The 18,630-nt window shown below is 34.4% G+C and overlaps 2 protein-coding genes across 2 annotated transcripts; one reads left to right on the plus strand and one right to left on the minus strand.

The window, feature by feature from the left end:
• Nucleotides 1-2,706: 2,706 nt before the first annotated feature.
• Nucleotides 2,707-15,045, plus strand: LOC138323774 (chromobox protein homolog 8-like). The gene is made up of 5 exons (XM_069268607.1): nt 2,707-2,856; nt 2,987-3,030; nt 3,139-3,204; nt 6,666-6,726; nt 13,204-15,045. Exons 1-5 carry the CDS (start codon nt 2,788-2,790, stop codon nt 14,164-14,166), a joined length of 1,203 nt encoding a protein of 400 aa, XP_069124708.1. The 5' UTR covers nt 2,707-2,787; the 3' UTR covers nt 14,167-15,045.
• A 2,142-nt stretch (nt 15,046-17,187) lies between these two features.
• On the minus strand, nt 17,188-18,405 carry LOC138324564 (uncharacterized; the record flags this gene model as incomplete). The annotated part of the gene is made up of 2 exons (XM_069269614.1): nt 17,188-17,812; nt 18,114-18,405. Coding segments are annotated over 2 exons (714 nt in total), but the record flags the coding sequence as incomplete, so codon positions are not given.
• Nucleotides 18,406-18,630: the final 225 nt, after the last annotated feature.

Here is an 18,630-nt window from a genome sequence, read left to right on the forward strand (position 1 = left end):
TACTTTGGTAAAACGTGGGGTTTTTTTACCTACAAAAATAGGGATATTTGCTGTATTGGCCAACTTTGAAGCCAAATATAAACTTAAATGGTCATCATGAGATACTAGAAAATTACTGAATGGCAAGAACGTTATAAGGACAGCCCATATTGCCAAAATCATAAGTTGAAATGAACACATGGAAAAATTATGACAACATAAAAATTGCATAATTATGTCCTTGTAACAGCCAAATAAGCTTTTATTGAATTGTAAGATAAGGATTTGTAGTAATCAACAATACCATTGATAATTATTTTGGTGAAATCTTTTGATTAAAGAATTAACAAGTAAGTCATTTTAGTTTCACTCGCTGAGATAAAATAGATGCTCAAAGTAGGTCAGTTTGCCTTTTTTCAAAACTATTTTTAGTCATAATTGAATAATATGTATTTTAATGTAAGAATTTTTCAGTTAATACCGTTTTGTGTGTTAAGATTGTTATTAATTCATCCTTTTCTTTGTAGGCTATTCTCACCTAAAAGAGACAACTATATCAATATATCCCCAATTATAAAAAGTGAGGTCGATCAAATCTTCATATAGTGTCAATTTGGCTAAACTTCTCAAATTGGTTAAGTCTCTAAGATGAAATATCAAAAATGTGAATATCTGTTTTGTGACTCCTCAGATTGCAAAATCCTTTGGCAGATAACCGCCATAATGAAGCTTTCTTTATAAAAAGTGATTAATGTTTCATTATCAGTTTTTCGCGTTCACGCAATTAACCTCGTGCTCCATTGGGTTGATCATTTCATAAACTAAGCAAAGTAAGAGGTTAATCCTTAAATAATCAGATGGTGATAACATAAATTTCAATAAGATAATGGAATAAATAAAAAGTTATTTTTTCAATTTTATTGCTGCAAATAATCACTGTTCTGATTGATTTGCATGCAAAATCTTATGACAGCCGAATAAAGTATGTTCGAAACATTCCTTTTTATGTGTTGCAGATGGACTTCAGTCAAAGATACGTGTTATGTAGTTTTTACTGCTAAACAATGTGTGCATAATTATACTGCTCTTTACCACAAATGATCACAATAACACGCACAAACTATACAATAAAGAATATAAACTATTTGGAAGCATTTGCTTTTCAATTTTATGATATATTGCTACTAAAATAGATGTTTTGTTCAACATAAAAAAAACCAAAATGGTACGATCAGTCAACTTGACAGGTTTATATCTAGGTTTTTTGGACGAATGCATTATTTTATAATCAATTATTATGTTATTTTATATTTTGCATCTAAAAAGAGCAAATATGGTAAATCTGGTTAAATTAAAAAGGTTTTCAGCCGTTTTCAACCTTCATTTGCTGACAGAATTTATTGTATCATTTATATGTATACTAAGCTAAAGTTTGTCTTAGTATACACCCGATCTCATATTTCAAGTATTGCAAAAATAACAATATCGTAATTAATTCAAAAATAGTCAAAAGTGTGACTTTCTTTATGTTCTTGATATTTTCGGGTGTTGATAAAAACGATTTTCCGTACAATCGATTTTTGGCTACTTTTTTAACCCAAAAAGCAAAAAAAAGAAATTCGGTTGCAATTATTTGAGTGTTAAACCTATCTTTTTGTATTTTTTTCTGGACTACTATGGTCTTATGAATGGAGTTAGTAAATATAACTGGCGTAGAGATGGAAGCTAATCACAGTTTTTTTTTTTTTTTTTTAATTTCACATCATTTCAGGTTTTATTGCAGCTTTTCATTTCTTGTCAGTTTTTTACTTCCTATATCCGAAATAAATGTTCGACTGCATTGAAAAATATAAAACACATCATGTTATGTTCTGTACACAAACATGTTCCGTGACTTGTATTTCATTATTACGACCCGCAAATATCTAAATATAAATTAGTGTTACTTAAATGATCTTTTTTTTTATCTTCTCAACAAATCTCAGCTTTGTATGTGTTAAGAAGAATACTGCGCCATTTCTTTCTCTACCTCTGCACATTAGCACAAATAATTTGTAGTAAAGTATATGCCTTATATTCTAAGTATGGAGACGATTCAATATAAGTACGCATACATTGTATTTTTTTCCAAATCCAACCTCCCTGTCTCATGGTATGTATGTTATACAGTATCATTATTCAATAAAATATTGTTTAAACTAAATATAAAATGTGTAACAATGTTGCAATACATAGGGTTATGTTACAGTTTCAATGTTGTACAATTACTGCACTTTTACAATTTATTTTCCCGTCATATGCATGCATTTCATTTCAAATATATATCTTTTTATTACAGTATACATATATATATATTTCATTACATCACGAGTATGTATATATTTATATACATACATGTATATAATAGATATATATATTACGTATGAACAAAACGTCGAAAACATTTAAACATCTACAATAATGTTACAATTCGATACAATATGTACTATTGAAAATTGAACTTCGATAATGGAAATAATTATACAATGTATTCCAATGTTGTTCATCTTTAAACTCTTCTATTAGAACATCATTATTTTGTGATCCATAGATTTATTGAGATAAATGTGCGATAACGGGGCTAGAACTAAAGCACACATGTAGCGAGCGACGCAGCACACAGAACTGTGTGCAGAGCACTGCGACCTAAGATATGCTAATTTCTGACGTCACTCGGGAGTATTATGGGATGTGGTATTTATATCCGTAGCGTTGTGGCGATCGAACTGATGTCTCGATCGTAATATTTATCTTGTTTGGAGGCATATTATGGAAATAAGGACAATGGGGGAACGCGTTTTTGCCGCCGAATGTATACAGAAGAAACGTATCCGCAGGGTAAGTCTTTGTGCGCTCCTGTGTGGGTGGGGGAGGGGAATTTTCGATCTCCGGGGGCCCCCGATTTCCGTGATTTCTGTACGTGCCTCCGTACATTATCCTCGCTTTAATGATATGCTCTACTTTACAGGGAAAAGTCGAGTTCTTCGTCAAGTGGAAGGGATGGTCACCTAAGTAAGTACCTCTATATACGATACCCGGTCACTGTGTGCATGTCACGTGTCGCCCGTCCCCCGGGCAGGTGCCCTAGATTTGAATACACCTCTTTGTTTTCTTTCCTAGGTATAACACGTGGGAGCCAGAGGAAAACATTCTTGATGCCCGGCTGATCCAAGCTTTCAATTCACAGTAAGTTTTATAATAACATATATTCATGGATGTTTGTCGTTCTAGAGTTATATACAGGAAATATATGCTTACTCTTGTATTTTGTGCATGGTTATTTTAATGTGTTAAATTGCACGCACTACTATTACAACGATTATGTAATCCGAATTGTCGTTAAATACTGTTTTCAGACGCACAGTGTATTTTTGACTTAACTATGCGTTCGAGGTATAGTACAAAAATGCATTAGAAATATATCAAATTCGACGTCAATATATTTTGTGAAGTTTTATATAGAAAACTCAATTTGTTTTCTTGTTATCAATTATATTTTTTTTCTTTAAATGACGACAAAATGTCTCGCCGCTTCAATTTAGTAACAGAAGAATACAATTTAATTAGCATTACAATGAAATTCCACACGGACGCTTTGTCTTTTATAATGTGACATCTTGTCAAATATCCAATTGACAGTCCCCTCGACAACGTGGCATTTATTTTTTTTATGAAACGTTCTTGAAAAGTTAAAAGAAAATACCGCTGGCATTTCAGACCGATAATCTTGTGAAGTGATTTGTCTCCCATCTCTCTATGACGTGCAGATTCTAAGCTAAGAATCATACATGTATACATATAAGAAATACTAATTAAACTTGTGTAAACAGGTAAATTGTTAAATTCCTTTTATAATTTAAATTTTAATTAAATCAACAATCATACGTAATATTTTTAATTTTATATTTTAAAATAAACGAGTTTTAGTTTTTTACCCGGTATTGCACACGGCTGTAAAGTTAATTCGACCAGAAACATATCTTTCTGATTTTACATCCCTACATATATACCTATTAATTTAACATTTAAATTCTTCTCTTTACCTCATACATTTGTGTTTTTTTCCATGTATTATCTATATGCATTTTTAATCCTTAAAGTGGATTGAATTTTTTTTTTTGATAATTTAGACAGGTTTCTAAATCTCACTATTTCTGGACTACCCGCCCAGTAATAAACCAGGCAAGGTGTGCACATTTTATTTAACGTGTATAAATTAGAGATAAACGGATTTCAGTCAACGATTTTATCCATTGATATGGTGGAAAATCATTCCTGACATATTAATGTTTCATTTTAACAATCTCATTTAGAGGTGTTTTTTTATTAATTCAGTTGAGTAGGTATACAATTATAAATGTTACACTATACATTACTAAATATAGTGACACCCTAACTTTTAAAGAGATATATTTTTGTCTATATATGAAAATGAACGTAATGTTTAAAATTCTGCTTGATTAAAACACAGTAACAGTGTAATTTATTTTTTATTTCTGGCTGCATAATTTCCAAAAGGAAGTAAAAGAATACATTAAATAATGAAATAGCTATCCAAAATGGAAGTAAAATCTTATGCATATACCATGTATTGTGGAACATGAGTTGTCCTAATGTGGGAGAATCCGGAGTTCCCGGGGAAACCCCAAGTGATTGGTTTATGTTCGATCGGGAAATCGAATCCGAATTGTCTCGCGAAAGGTGAGAGTGTTGCCTATAGAACGCTGCACAGGGATAAGAGAATTAGTTACGTTTCTGTACAGGTATTGCCTATTATAAACATGTAAAGTATGATTAATTACCAAATTTTTATTTCCGCAATAAAAACTATCAAGAAATGGTAAATTAACAATCTGGTGGATCCAACTTTCAACTTTCTTTATCAATCTCTTTATAAAAGTAACGTGTATTGCCAAGAGAAACATATTTACTATATTCAGCAAATAATATTGATATATAAGGAGGATATGTTATATAACATTTCAACTCAGAACTTTGATAAAATAAACTGAAGGTTTTGTTCATTAGCTGTGAATTTAAATAAATTTGGTATCATATACTAGTATTTATTAATAAATAATTTAACTTTCAAAAGTCAAAAGTGAGCATTTTGAATTGATAAATAATGAAATTCATCACCGAAGTCATTGTTATCACAATAAGGACAATTGTTATTTTGATCATTTATTTTTATGCCATCAACCAGTTTCCACAATGAATTTGTGACTTCAATTACTTGTTCTAAATTTACACATCAAATATATATATATGTACATGTATATATATCAAATATATAATATACACATCTCGCGAAATATATTTACACATCAAATGTATATATAATTAATAAAAAATATAAATAGATATAAATTTAGAACAAGTAAATATATTTACACATCAAATATATATAAATGTACATGAGTAAAAATGAACCATTTCCGTGTGATGGTTTCCATATACATAAAAAGAAAACACAACTTTAAAACAGTTTTTTCCGCCCTAGCGGCGGAAAGTTGTGTTTTCTTTTTATGTAAATGTGCTTGTATATATATATCTGTACCTAAATTTCAGATCCCTGCGGAACGATGTAGCTTCCAGAATTCGCTTTTCGTTTGAAACCAAATTAAGATGCTGTACAATAATTTGACATTTCTTTTAGTTTGTTCTCGGTAGCGATAAGATAACGAGGCATATTGCGTCGTGTTTCCTGGGCAATTCCGGGAAGCGAACATGGTGCCGTCCAACAATATCATTCCGTTATAGAGATCGATATTTAATCTCCGGAATCAATTATGACCCGTCATTATACCTCCTCATAGTATTGTTGACATTTTCAATCCAGTGATCAAAGTTCTATCTTTAATTTTGTTGGTAGATATTGACGCTTACACTTTATACTTGTATTTCCGTGTGTTTGGCGCGAGAAATATATATGTTGGTATGGCGATATTCCTTTACTCGTTGGTCTCCCGGGCAAAACTGAATGGAATTCGTTTTCTGGTTTCTATGTTTCAGTGAAAATTTGACCCGAGCGAGAGCAGAAATAACTTACAGAAAAAAAACCTAAAATGGTTAAAATCGTGTGAATATAGAAAAACGACTTAATGAAATTAATTAATACGGTCATGTAGACAGTTTTACCTGTACGTAGATATATTTTTATCGAAATCGATCTCTACACTGTCGACAGAGCATTAACGATACTCATCATTTGAACAATAATTGGTGTTTATTCGTGCATATATATACATGTATGTCTAATTAACACAAAAAATAATATAAAATAATTTATTTTGCTTTTGGTGTATGTGCAATCAATACTTTATTCCATAAAGAACATAGTACCACGGATTTTTTTCAGGACGCAATTATGTTCGATATATTTATCTTGAAGTAAAGTAAAATTAGAAGCTCAAACTTTTCAAATAATTCGTCTGCTCCTGTTTTTGATAGAGCGAATCTTTAAAATATAATTGATTTCATTATTTCTGTTACTTTCATGTATGTTCACAGAGAAGTTCAAACGTGTTGTTAGAGGATTATTCGAATGTTAAGACCAGATCGTGTTGAAATACTAAAGAATTAATATTATTTAGCATTTAAAATTAGTTTGTCAGAAATGTATGGCTATGTTTTCTTCTCGACAGATATGAGAAAGAAAACCATGTGCGACGAAGGGGACCAAAACCCAAGAAGATGCGATTGCAGGTATAATGGTGCTTTGGTCTTCATAATACGACAAATATGTGTGTTTCTATAGATACCACAGGGATCTGAGTAAAGTACTTATACGATTTACCGTCGATTAGTTCCACCTTTGGGTAATGGAGACATCATATTTTTATGTGGTTTTTGTGACGTCACAAAAGGTGGGATTAGTCGACGGTAAATTGTACTTACTACTCGTTTTGGTGTCTCGAAACCCCTTTATCACCAACATTGCATTAGGTTGACCTGCACATTGTCCGACTTTGACATCTGTACGATTGATTCTAGCACCTTTTTGTATTGATGTAGATTTCGATAGATTGCTTTCATTACAAATGTTTGACTGGCGAATACTTTGCAAGCTTTTTCCATAAAGATCCCTGTTTCAACTAAACGTATGCTCAAAAGGTACTGGTATACCCAAGCCTAACCTACGGTGGCTGGGAGCGGACATGAAATGAATAAAATTATTGCGTGGGAACGAAATATCATTGCGTGGGAACGAAATATTATTGCGTGGGAACGAAATACTATTGCGTTCGGACGAAATACTATTGCGTGGGAACGAAATATTATTGCATGGGAACGAAAAACTATTGCGTTCGAACGAAATATTGCGTGGGAACGAAATATTATTGTGTGGGAACGAAATATTATTGCGTGGGAACGAAACATTATTGCCTGGGAACGAAATATTTTTGCGTGGGAACGAAATATTATTGCATGTGGACGAAATATTATTGCGTGCGAACGAAACGAAATATTTACTATTTCAAATGTGGCAGTCTGCAATTTCATATCAATATTCTTTGTTATTGGTCATTTAAAGTAGTTTTGTGTAAACCTTCTTAATTAAGTATATCTTATATAGTATATTTTTCTTTAAAACCATTAATGTAAAGTTTATTGCATATATTGTTTGGATTTGTATTCTATTTCAGTATTTGCCTTCAATGATTTGCATTAAAATAGCAGAAAAGTCATGGAAGTTCATTGTTTTACTTTTTAAAATTAGTTGACTTAGTATTGATACAAAATAATGTCCGTTGTAACACAATTAACACATATTCAAATGGAAATATTGAAACTTAATAACCCGATGTATTACATCATATATATACAGTATATAAAAGCACATAGACTGCTTTTATTTCCGGCAGCGTATAAGGACCAAAAAATAATTTTATTTATCATGTTCGTACAAATCTTGTACGTATAACTTAGTATTTTATTAGTATCTATTGTTACTGTATCGTGTACGTTTGTACGTACGTATGCACAAACTATTATCTTGTACGTTTGTACGTACATCGTTGTATCATGTACGTACAGCTAGTATCTTGTACGTAGGAATTAGTATCTTGCACATTTACATGTTTAGATACTATGTTGTACGTACAAGATAAATAAATACAATTATATTTATTTAATTGAATATATAAAGTATTATACAATAAACAAAACCTTAAATCGTTGAAAATAAGGAAAACATCTTTTTTTTAGATAAGGTGCCGTTTCATAAGTTCAAGGACGTATATGAATCCTTGATAAGTTGTAGGCCATATCATATTACTACGGTGGCATGATTACTGTCATATCATCCATGTATAATAATGAGCTTGATAGTTATTTCGTTTGAACTCAATAATTATTTGGTTCGAACACATTAATATTTCGTTCCCACGCAATAATATTTCGTTCGCACGCAATAATTATTTCGTTCGAACGCAATGATTTTATTTATTTCTTGTCCGCTCCCAGCCACCGTACTAACCATATCACAGAGATCTAAGATTAAATTATGGTAAATTCATACTCTGGAGTCTTGAGTGGGACGACTGATTTGCCAGTTATCCGAATAATGTGATAGGTATGTTGCTTAGTGTAGCACTTTAAAAAGGGCAGGCAACAGTTCCACTATACAAGAAGACACAACATAAATACATGTATACCGCAGTCTCCCAAAACACGAACCATTTCATAAACACAACACATCACATATATTGGAGACCGTACTTACATGACCCTTGCTATTTAAAGAACGTTAGTATAAAGTCCGGCACAATACATACATATTTGTCGGATTTATAAAAATATGTACTCCATTAGCAGCAAAAGGAAGGGAAATGACCCACGTTGCTATCCCAGGTGACCCCACCGGTCTTTTTGACTTAAGCCGTACTTTGTACGGTTTGAGTCTAAGGCACTACTTCCAGTAACATTTCAACTATGTAATTTAACTGATGTTGACCTACGACACGCTAATTTAAATGCCGTTGACCTATACTGTGTACTTCATCTCACCCCTCTCCTCTAATTTAAATGCTGTTGACCTAAACTGTGTACTACATCTCCCCCTCCCCCCTCCATACTCCCTCTGTGCTATACACACTGGTGACTCCCCCATCTAACTTACATATCTAAGGGTTTTTTTCTGTGTACATTTAACAGACATGTTAACCTTTGGTGAGCAAAAAGAGGTAGATTTTTGACTCAAAAGCGGTAGCATTGCACGCGGCATTTTTCGCGACGCGTCAGAGATATATAAATATCATATATCAAGGACAACATCTACGCTCTTTAGTTGTGATAATGTCTAGTAACCAAAAATGAAGTTCCTACTACGTGACAACTGCCATGTGTTGTGTTCCCCACGCTGGTGACAGTACAAAGTCCTGTTACGTTATCTACTGCTGAATTGGCGATAGTTATAGGCCCCTCCTTAATTATACCTACACAATGTCTATCGTTTGGGTGTTATCGAAAATATCAATGAAACGAGAGTCCTACAGATTGTAGCTTTATCATTACTTGTAATAGATTATCCTCTAATATTTATTGCTCAGTGTTCTGAAATCAACAATATAAATATAAGCTAACATTATAGAGAGCGGCTAAACGTTGTCTAGGTAGTCTACCCCCCCCCCCCCCCCCCCCCCCCTCCCCCCCCCCCCCCCCCCCCCCACTGTGTCAATAATATGCAAAAATAATATGCAATTAAAATAAATAAAACATATTTTGTTAACAAATTATTATTTAACTTTAATTATTACCATAGGCCTTGCATTGGTGGCTCATTTTGTATTTTTTAAATGTTAATTAAGGCTTACATTAAATATAGAAGATGAAAAATGCCAATAAATAGATTGTATACTTTTATTTCAATGCTTTTTATCACCTTTTTATTATACATTTTGTCTATTTCTTTTGGGGTTTTTTTTCCACTTTTTTTTTATAATGCATACTGGACTCATTTTCTTTTGATTTATGCAAGAAAAATTACAAATGTTTGTTTCTAAAATTTACACCAATATTTAAGAGAAATAATCACCCTGAAAAATTTTTTTTTTAGCGATATTCTGAAAAAATATACCAAAATCCGACTCCTTTATTAGAATCACCCCATTCCAAAATGGCGGCCATTACGATTGCAAAATTTATGAATTTTTAATGTCATTAAATAATGTTTTTACAAACAGATCTGAGATAAAAGACAATATAAGGCTGCCCTATTGTGTGCATGGTTTTGCTTACATATATAAGTGAGCAATACAAGAGTGTAGGTCAAAAGTTTTTTTAATGAATATAAGACTTTTGCTTTCTTTGTTTTAAAATCTTTTCTTTTATTTATAAGAATTTTGATTAAAAAGAATGTCAAACAAAACATACACCCAGTATGGTTTTTCTGTGATCAGTTGAATATTCTTGAAATAATCTATATCAAAGTCGGTCACAATTTAAGACATTTGACTGCTGATAGATACACAAAGCTTTGAATTAAGTTTCTATAACACACAGTATCTGTTTCTGGGGAATGGAAATCTGCCTAACAGCTTAATGTTTTTATAATGAATTACAGTGGAACTTGGATGATACGAACTCGGATAATTCGAAAACCCGACTTAATACGAAGTACTTTGCCGGTCCCGGCCGAATTCCCTCTTTATCTTTGTTTTAAGAACTCGAATAATTCGAATTCAGAAAACTCGAAGAACTCAGATAATAAGAACTGAATTTTTGGTCCGAATGACAAAAATCATACATAAAATGTTCTTATAATTCGAAATGGGGTTTTTTGGACAACGAGATCGCCGAAGATGTTGATTTCTTTTTCCAAAATCTGCCATAGAACGGCACTTCAAAATATATATTTCAGTTTAATTGCTATAATTTTGCAACTACCATTGGCGATTTTGACATCTCTTGTTTCACATCGTTTTACGACATGGAACTAGTAAATATATACGTACACCAAGTAAAGAGATCGTCAGTAGACATGAGAACTCGCTTAATTTGAACACTCGAAATTTATCTCGGTCCCTACGAGTTCTTATTATCTGAGTTCCACTGTACTCATATCATTAGGAAATTATAAGGTTTTTTTTCCACTATAATAACAATAATTGTAAAAACAGAATGGTGTATCTTAGTGTCATATAATCAGCATAACTTGAAACTAAAATTATTTTGAATTATATTATCATTTGTGGCAGTACTGCCAAAATTATTATATTTACATCTATGGTGAAGTGAAACAAGTACATACAGTCAGACCATGAATTCAAATTGTGGTCTACAATTTCATTTCTTATGTTTGATTTAATTAAGCTGTACTTTGTATGGTTTGAATCTAAGGGATTACATCCAGTAACATTTCAACTATGTAATTTAACTGATGTTGACCTACGACATGCTAATTTCAATGCAGTTGACCTGTACTGTATCTGAGCTATATGGATACACTGTTCTTGCAGTTATAATACAACACATCATGTGCTATAAACTGATATGAATAAATGCTATAAATATACTTTTGGGTATAATAATTATTTTTCATCTCTTAGTTCCAATAAATATACAAATTAATCACATTTATGTAAACTAATGTTCAAAGTGAAATATGTTGTTTGCATCTCACTAGCCTAACAAAGATGCAACTTTGGGGGTCTCACTAAAATCATGAAATCCATATACCATATACATGTGTGGCATGATCATTTCTATACTTATATTGAAATAAAATACCTAAAAAAACTTTTATTCCCTAATGATGGTTTGAAAAGTATACATGAAAATTAAAATGTATTTTGATATTTTCAACATTTATAAAATAACTTGAAATATATATAGGTGGCTTATGATATTGTGTAAAATACAGATATCCTCGAGTGAGTTCCGGTTGTAGATATTAAGCATTGGCATTCAGTTGGCATTCATAGTCAATATGAATACCAACTGGAGGGAGGCAAATTTCATGATGAGCTCTAGCTTCATGGAGATCGATTGCTAATGATACAAAAAAGCTTTTCAATCAATTTCGATTAAATATGTCGGAATGAAAGAAATAATATGTATATGCTCAAAGAAGTAAGATATAGGATACTATCCAATTGATGTTGTCAGAGTAAATTGAAGATTGCCATAAAGGGATTTAAAGGACATGATTAATAAAAGGTACACATAATAACAAAATTTTAGAGCGACAAACGACATTTTGTTGTCATTTTCTCAAAAGAAAGAGAGAAGGTGATATTTATGTATCATTGACTCACAGTCCAGTGATCTTCTGTAATGATCCCTTTTTTTGAGTTGCTACTAATATATATTTTATAAAAGAGTGCTTGCATTTATAAAGCAACACTTTTAGCTGGAATTCATAGTTTTCCAACTTGGAATTTACATGAAGTGTATGATATGCTGTTCACCGATATCAAATTATTTTATCTTAGAAATTGCAATGTCTTTCAATTACATTTTGTATTGAGTAGAAGGAAATAGAAAATTAACTTTAAAAAAGGTGTATAAACAATTTCTTTACCATTGCAATTTGACAATAATTGATGGATATGCTATTGTGCATTGACATTTATCATTTATATAATCAATGCAAATCAGAATTCTTGATTTGTAACTTTTTTGAGGCTTAAGTCTCAGTACTTTCAGTACTTTGATTTCTTCTTGCTAACTAACCTTGTTATCCCTAGCGTCTCCCATGACACCGCCTCACTTTTGGCCTTCTGTTGAGCGCTCTCCCCTGTAAGGTAAGCTCTGGGTTCAGTCCCCTGGCTGAGACCAAAGTCTATAAAAGTGGTAGTTTCTGCTCCTGCTTAGCGCTCAGTATACCGGGATCGGGACAACTGGTTCGCCCGTTGTCTGTATAATTTGACCGCATGGGGTGTGCTGCTTGGTGTCTTCGGCGGCTTGTTTCAGTGATATTGCACTATAAAAAGGGCAAGAGTTTCACTATATAAGAAGACACAACACGAATATACCTCAGTCTCCCAAAACAGACACCCACACTTCATACATACAACACACCGCATACATGGGAGGCCGTCCTTACATGACCCTGACTGGTAATAGGACGTTAATTAATGAATCAAACAAACAAACCCCACCGGCGCAATGTGCTAGTCGTAGATGTAGCAGTAAACCATATTGATGAATTTGTGTATGTATGACTATTTACTTTTCCAGGAGTCGGACGATTCCGACCAGAGACGTCAGGACAGTTCCGAATTCTCCGCCGGAGACAGTGATAAGGATCCGGCCACCGACGACGAAACAGACGACTCCAGTTCGGAGGAAATCTCGTTCAAGATATCGGACCGAAAGAGTCCAATGTCCTCCCACCATAGCGATGGTGCTTCCAACTCTGTGATGCAAGAAGGCGATCTTTCTCTATCAAAAGATGGAACTGAATTGCCGCAAAATAACGATTCTTTCGCTTCTATGTCGTCTGCTCATGGGTTCTCTCCCCCTGATGGATCTCATTCGCCCCCGCCGCCCCAACTAATCCCCATTAAACGGCCTCGTGGGCGTCCCCGTCGTCGGCCGCCACTCGCCGGAAGGGGCGGGCCTCCCACACTGAGGCTAAATGTTGGTGTTATTCGTGGACGGGGAAGGGGGCGAGGACGTTCTCCTGGTAGGGGACGGGGGCCTGGCCGCCCTCCCACGAGGGGTCGGGGTTTATCTGGTAGAGGGAGAATGCCTCGCGGGAGAGGGCTAGGTAGGGGGTTGCGTGGTGTGGGACGAAACACCGTGATTAGAAAGCCGAATTCAAGTCTGTTAGCATTAACTAATAAACCAAAAGTCAAGAAAATCCATGAAGGACAAATGAAAATTAAAGATATGGAATTCCCTAAAGCTAAAAAGATTGAGACGGGAATGTTTCTGAAGGACAGAAAGGATAACCTTCAAGGTGTTAGTATTCTTGAGAAGGAATCGCGACACGAGGCCGGCAAATCGATCCATTTCTCTCAGCCTGTAGAACAAAGAGACTATTGGCGTCCTCCTTCTGACGTCAAAACCATGTTGGACCACGTGATGGTAACTGACGTCACTACAACAGGAGGGGGAACCATTACAGTGCGTGAATCGTCATCCAATTCCGGATTTTTTCAAGAGCGAGATAGTGAGAATTCTGTGGAACAACCTTGAACATTGTATGATTTGTTCCTTTTGTCTAAACTACAATTGAACGTGATGTGTGAACGATATTTGTGTTTGATTAATGCCATATTTCGCCATATTCTGCTCAGACGCAATAACGGTATACGCCACCAGACACACAGTGACAAAGGTGGGGTTTAAGTGAATTTGTATATTTCTTGAATTAATGCCAAAATGCGTTGGAGTTTTAATAACATTGTTCGTTGACATATTCTGTAAGTTTGTCGTTTTTCTATTTACTCATTTGCTGCCATACTCAAGAGATTCAAAAGCATTAGAAATTTTCTCAGCGGTTATTTTGATTCCTCTTTATTATATGCAAGGACTTATAAATCCTTGTTATATGTAACTAATTTGGTTTTGAATACAGTGTCGCTAATTTAATAGAAGGTCGCTTTTGGGATCAGCATCCGATTTCTCCAAATGGACTTTAATTAAGATATGTACACATGTTTTATTTATAACCGTTCATGACTTCTGATGGTATACTGAACTAAATGCCATTTAAAAAGCTGTCGCATGAATAGGTGTATTGTGACTTCACTACAAAGTACACATTATATACTAGCCATGTGTCTGTGTGTCTGGATCGTGTAATGTTATAGATTTCATTTTAATTATTCATCCTGTTGACCTATTGTAATTTGACTCTTAATGATTTATATTGTGGTAGTCTAGGAATTGGGAGATACACTGAAAGTGTACTGTTGTGGGAGATACACTGAAAGTGTACTGTCGGCGTTACGTGTAAATATATATACCAATGTTGAGGGCCAAACATTTTACGCCAACATTGTTTTATGAAATTGCAGACAGTGGATATAAATTGTTGTACAATATAAAACTAAAGATCGGTATACAAATGTCCATAGTTGTTTGTTTTAATTTTATATTAATTCGCATTTTCACTTGAAAGTTTCTTTTAAAGGTAGGTTTCGCCCAACCAAATAAATATTTTTTTGTAAAATCCGATAAACGGAAGAAAAGATGAAAAAATATATTAAAAATACCTCAATTTAATTTCTGTATGCGTTTGAGATTGAACAAATTTGTCTTGAATACAAAATTGAAGGAAATCCTTCATTTTTTTATGGTGTCCATCAGACAAAATAGTATGCAAATGAAGCTGCGATGGATTGTGTTGTCGAAGTTTCGCGCATGCGTATTGTTACTCACTAAAAGTAAACAAAATGGCTGAACGAAAGTGTGTGAGATAAAAAAAATATATATCTGAATCGGCAACAAAGTGGAGGAAATCATAATGGAATCGGTAGCACCCTATAGGATATCTATAGGAAATTGAATTCAGAGATAACATGTAGGAATATAGAAGAAACAGAAGCCATATCCCAAGTAGAACTTGCCCGGATCTGTTGGGACTCGTGTAACGGCGTTGCACGTGGTGAGTTAAATTTCAGCACATACGCCAGCGCACATACAGCCGCAGACTAACTACATGTATGTTTGGTGTACTAAGCTAGCGAGTGTATGTAAGTAACATGAAGTGTTTTAGATCATATGATATGTATAAACAGTCCACCGCACTTCGATTTTTTTTTTTTTTTTTTTTTTAACTACATTATGTAAACATGCCAGGCAAACTGTCACTGCCATCTGACTTTTGTTGCACGCTCCTGTTTGTTGCTGCGGCCTCCTCGTTTTGGAAAAAATACGTCATGTTCTATGTAAAGATTGACTTCGTTCTATTTTTAGAGGAGTATTTTCCTGGTCAAACTAGGCAACTGACCACCCATATTGTTCGCTGTATGCATTGAAAATGATCTGAAGATTATATCTATGTACAGGATAAATTTCAATTCCGTAGTCTTTATATTTCATTGGGCGAAACCTACCTTTAATGTCGTTATATCTACCACTGGACTAGTCAACGTAAAACTATTTCACGAGAGTAAAAAATACCAATTTCAGACTTCTTTTGAAGATTTAATTGAGACGCCAAACCTCAAAACCAAATTCTATTCTATTCTTCCTATGTGCATCAAAGAATTAAAATATCTGTACCATCTGTTGTCGCACACGGATGCCACAACAGTGATAGCAGGAATTTAGATAGTGCATGTACATCTAAATTTCTAGAATATCTAGGATTTGAAAACAATGTAGTTCAGACGATGCTGTTCTAATGCACTTTGAAAATTTCATATATATGGCTGGTAGTGCTTATACGGATGAAGGGATACCAAGTTTTCAACAAATGAATTTATCTATTTCAGGAACTTCTACAATGAAGTAAGTTTACCTGCTATCGTACAAAGGGAAGTAACCCTTACAGATACATATAATCCTGGTAACTATTTAGACGACGGACGAGGTCGTCTGCCGGGTAACGGAGAGATTACACGTTGATAGTATTCGTTCAAGTCCTTTATATCTTGTTTCAGAGACCTACGTTTGCACCAAGTGACATATAATGTCGGATGTTCACCAGATTTTGGCAGCATCACATACATATTTGTTATTTATATATAAACCGGTATATCTGGACTTGGGGTATCTATGATATTGACTATTAAAGTTGTGTGGTCTATCACTTTCGCTCTTTTTGTCATAGTAAAAACTGTTTAAGTGTTATACACATTTTTCCCCGTTGTCCGAGGTTTAAACTTTCTACTTTTACCACTTTTTATAAAGTTGCAGCACTGGAAGTATTTTTAATTATAGAAGTAAAAAATCTTTTTAACGTGTACACGTCAAAAATAAGCTCGAAAGATGCCGAATCATTCCGAACTCTTCCGAACATCGTCGCGACAATCTCGAAGTAACACGAGAGTTGTGAAACCAAATGTCAACAATTTTTTTCATAAACAAAACATGCGGTCGACCTCAGCAGATGTTTTGCAAAAAACGACAAATAAAGATTTCACTTATGACTTAATGCTAATCAACTTTTGAACACCTGAGCCCAGAATGAAATCCCACAGCAAACGTGAACTCAAAACGACAAAGTAAAATTAGTTCTTAACAATTTAATAACGTTTGTTGCAATAACAAATAATAACTCATAACAGACGAAATAAGACATGTGTAACAATAAATAAAGCACTAGGTAATGTAATTTAAATGATAATTCCACCACGATAACACTTTCCGGTAACAGAAATTCGAGGTAACCGTTCCATAATTTCGGAAAGACGTTGAGTTGCAAAATTCCATAGTACGTATATATATTATATAAACAACACAAAGGATTGTCAGTCGCGAACACACACACTGAGTTCGTATCTCATCTCGTCCTCTAAAGAATCAATGTCACTATTGGAGGTGAAGGTCGAATACGCATTACTGATGAGGTCTTCACTATAGTAACGAGGTCTCTTGGCTGAAGGTCGCAGGTCAGTCTCTCCAGACATCTTCCTCTTCCTGTAGAAACGCGATGACCCTTGGTGTGTACTGAGAAAGAGAGAACCGGTGTTCGATGATTGTGTCGATGAGGACTCCGGGCTCGGTGTCATCTGGTCGACGTTGTAGGAATCGCACAAAAAATCCTCCCACGTCTCCTCGTCAGAGGTGAAGGTCGACGTTACCAGGTCCAGAGACTGGCCGTAACCGCTGTCTGCTGGGCTGACCGTGTCCGACATCGTCAACAAGTCATCAGTGAAACCGAGTATATCATCTGTAGCAGAGAAAGAAATGTTTTAGAAATAATAAATAATAAAACCATTATAATTTCATGTCCTATATAATATAAATGCATTAATAATTTTTGGAAATGTATTCATATGCGATCGGATATATATAATATAAATGAAATATATGTTCATGTTCAAAACAATTGTCGTGGTAAAGTAATCTGTCAAAATAAAATTGAATGTAAAAATGGGCTATTTAAGATGTCAAACCCTGAAAACATTTATATAATTTTACACAATTTTAATCATTAACAAATGATTTCCCATTTAATTTATTAAACCTACCGACAAATGATGAAAGTCCGTCCTCAGAAGCCTCAATGTCGGAGCAGAGTTCCTGAATCATGTCCTGGAGCTCGTCTTCACTGGTGCTGTATTCCTGTAGGATAGTCTGAAGCTCGTCCTCCGGAGACGGGTATCCATGGTAACAAGGACAGGATTCCTGGTCGGGGAGGTGAAGCATAAGGGAAGGCTGAGATCTGGCAAAGGGGTCGTCCCACCCAGGGAACCGGGTCATGTCCAAATCGTACTCAATGCTACAGTCTACGTACAGTGGCTGGCAGGGATCCATCGTCAATTATTGGGTGGTGGTTCTATATCTGTTGTGGTAAGGTTTTTCGGTAGTGGTAATATCAAATGGTAGGGGTAATGTAAATCCTTGCTGGTAATGTATCACGATGCTAGTCACCATCAATTTATGCCCACACCTCAAGTTGTAGAGTACTAAATGCTCTCTTCCCATTGGTCAACATCAGCTGGGAGGGCGGTCCGGAGTTTGGCTTCTTCTCGTTAGTTGTAGCGT

Source organism: Argopecten irradians, chromosome 5 (assembly GCF_041381155.1).
Source record: "Argopecten irradians isolate NY chromosome 5, Ai_NY, whole genome shotgun sequence".
NCBI classification, from domain to species: Eukaryota; Metazoa; Mollusca; class Bivalvia; order Pectinida; family Pectinidae; genus Argopecten; species Argopecten irradians.

Excerpts from the sequence above, each read along its gene's own strand:
- LOC138323774 (XM_069268607.1), top strand. The coding sequence starts at position 2,788 with ATGGAAATAAGGACAATGGGGGAACGCGTTTTTGCCGCCGAATGTATA. Across the intron at positions 2,857-2,986 it reads AGAAGAAACGTATCCGCAGG|GGAAAAGTCGAGTTCTTCGT; the intron begins GTAAGTCTTTGT and ends TCTACTTTACAG. Across the intron at positions 3,205-6,665 it reads ATCCAAGCTTTCAATTCACA|ATATGAGAAAGAAAACCATG; the intron begins GTAAGTTTTATA and ends TCTTCTCGACAG.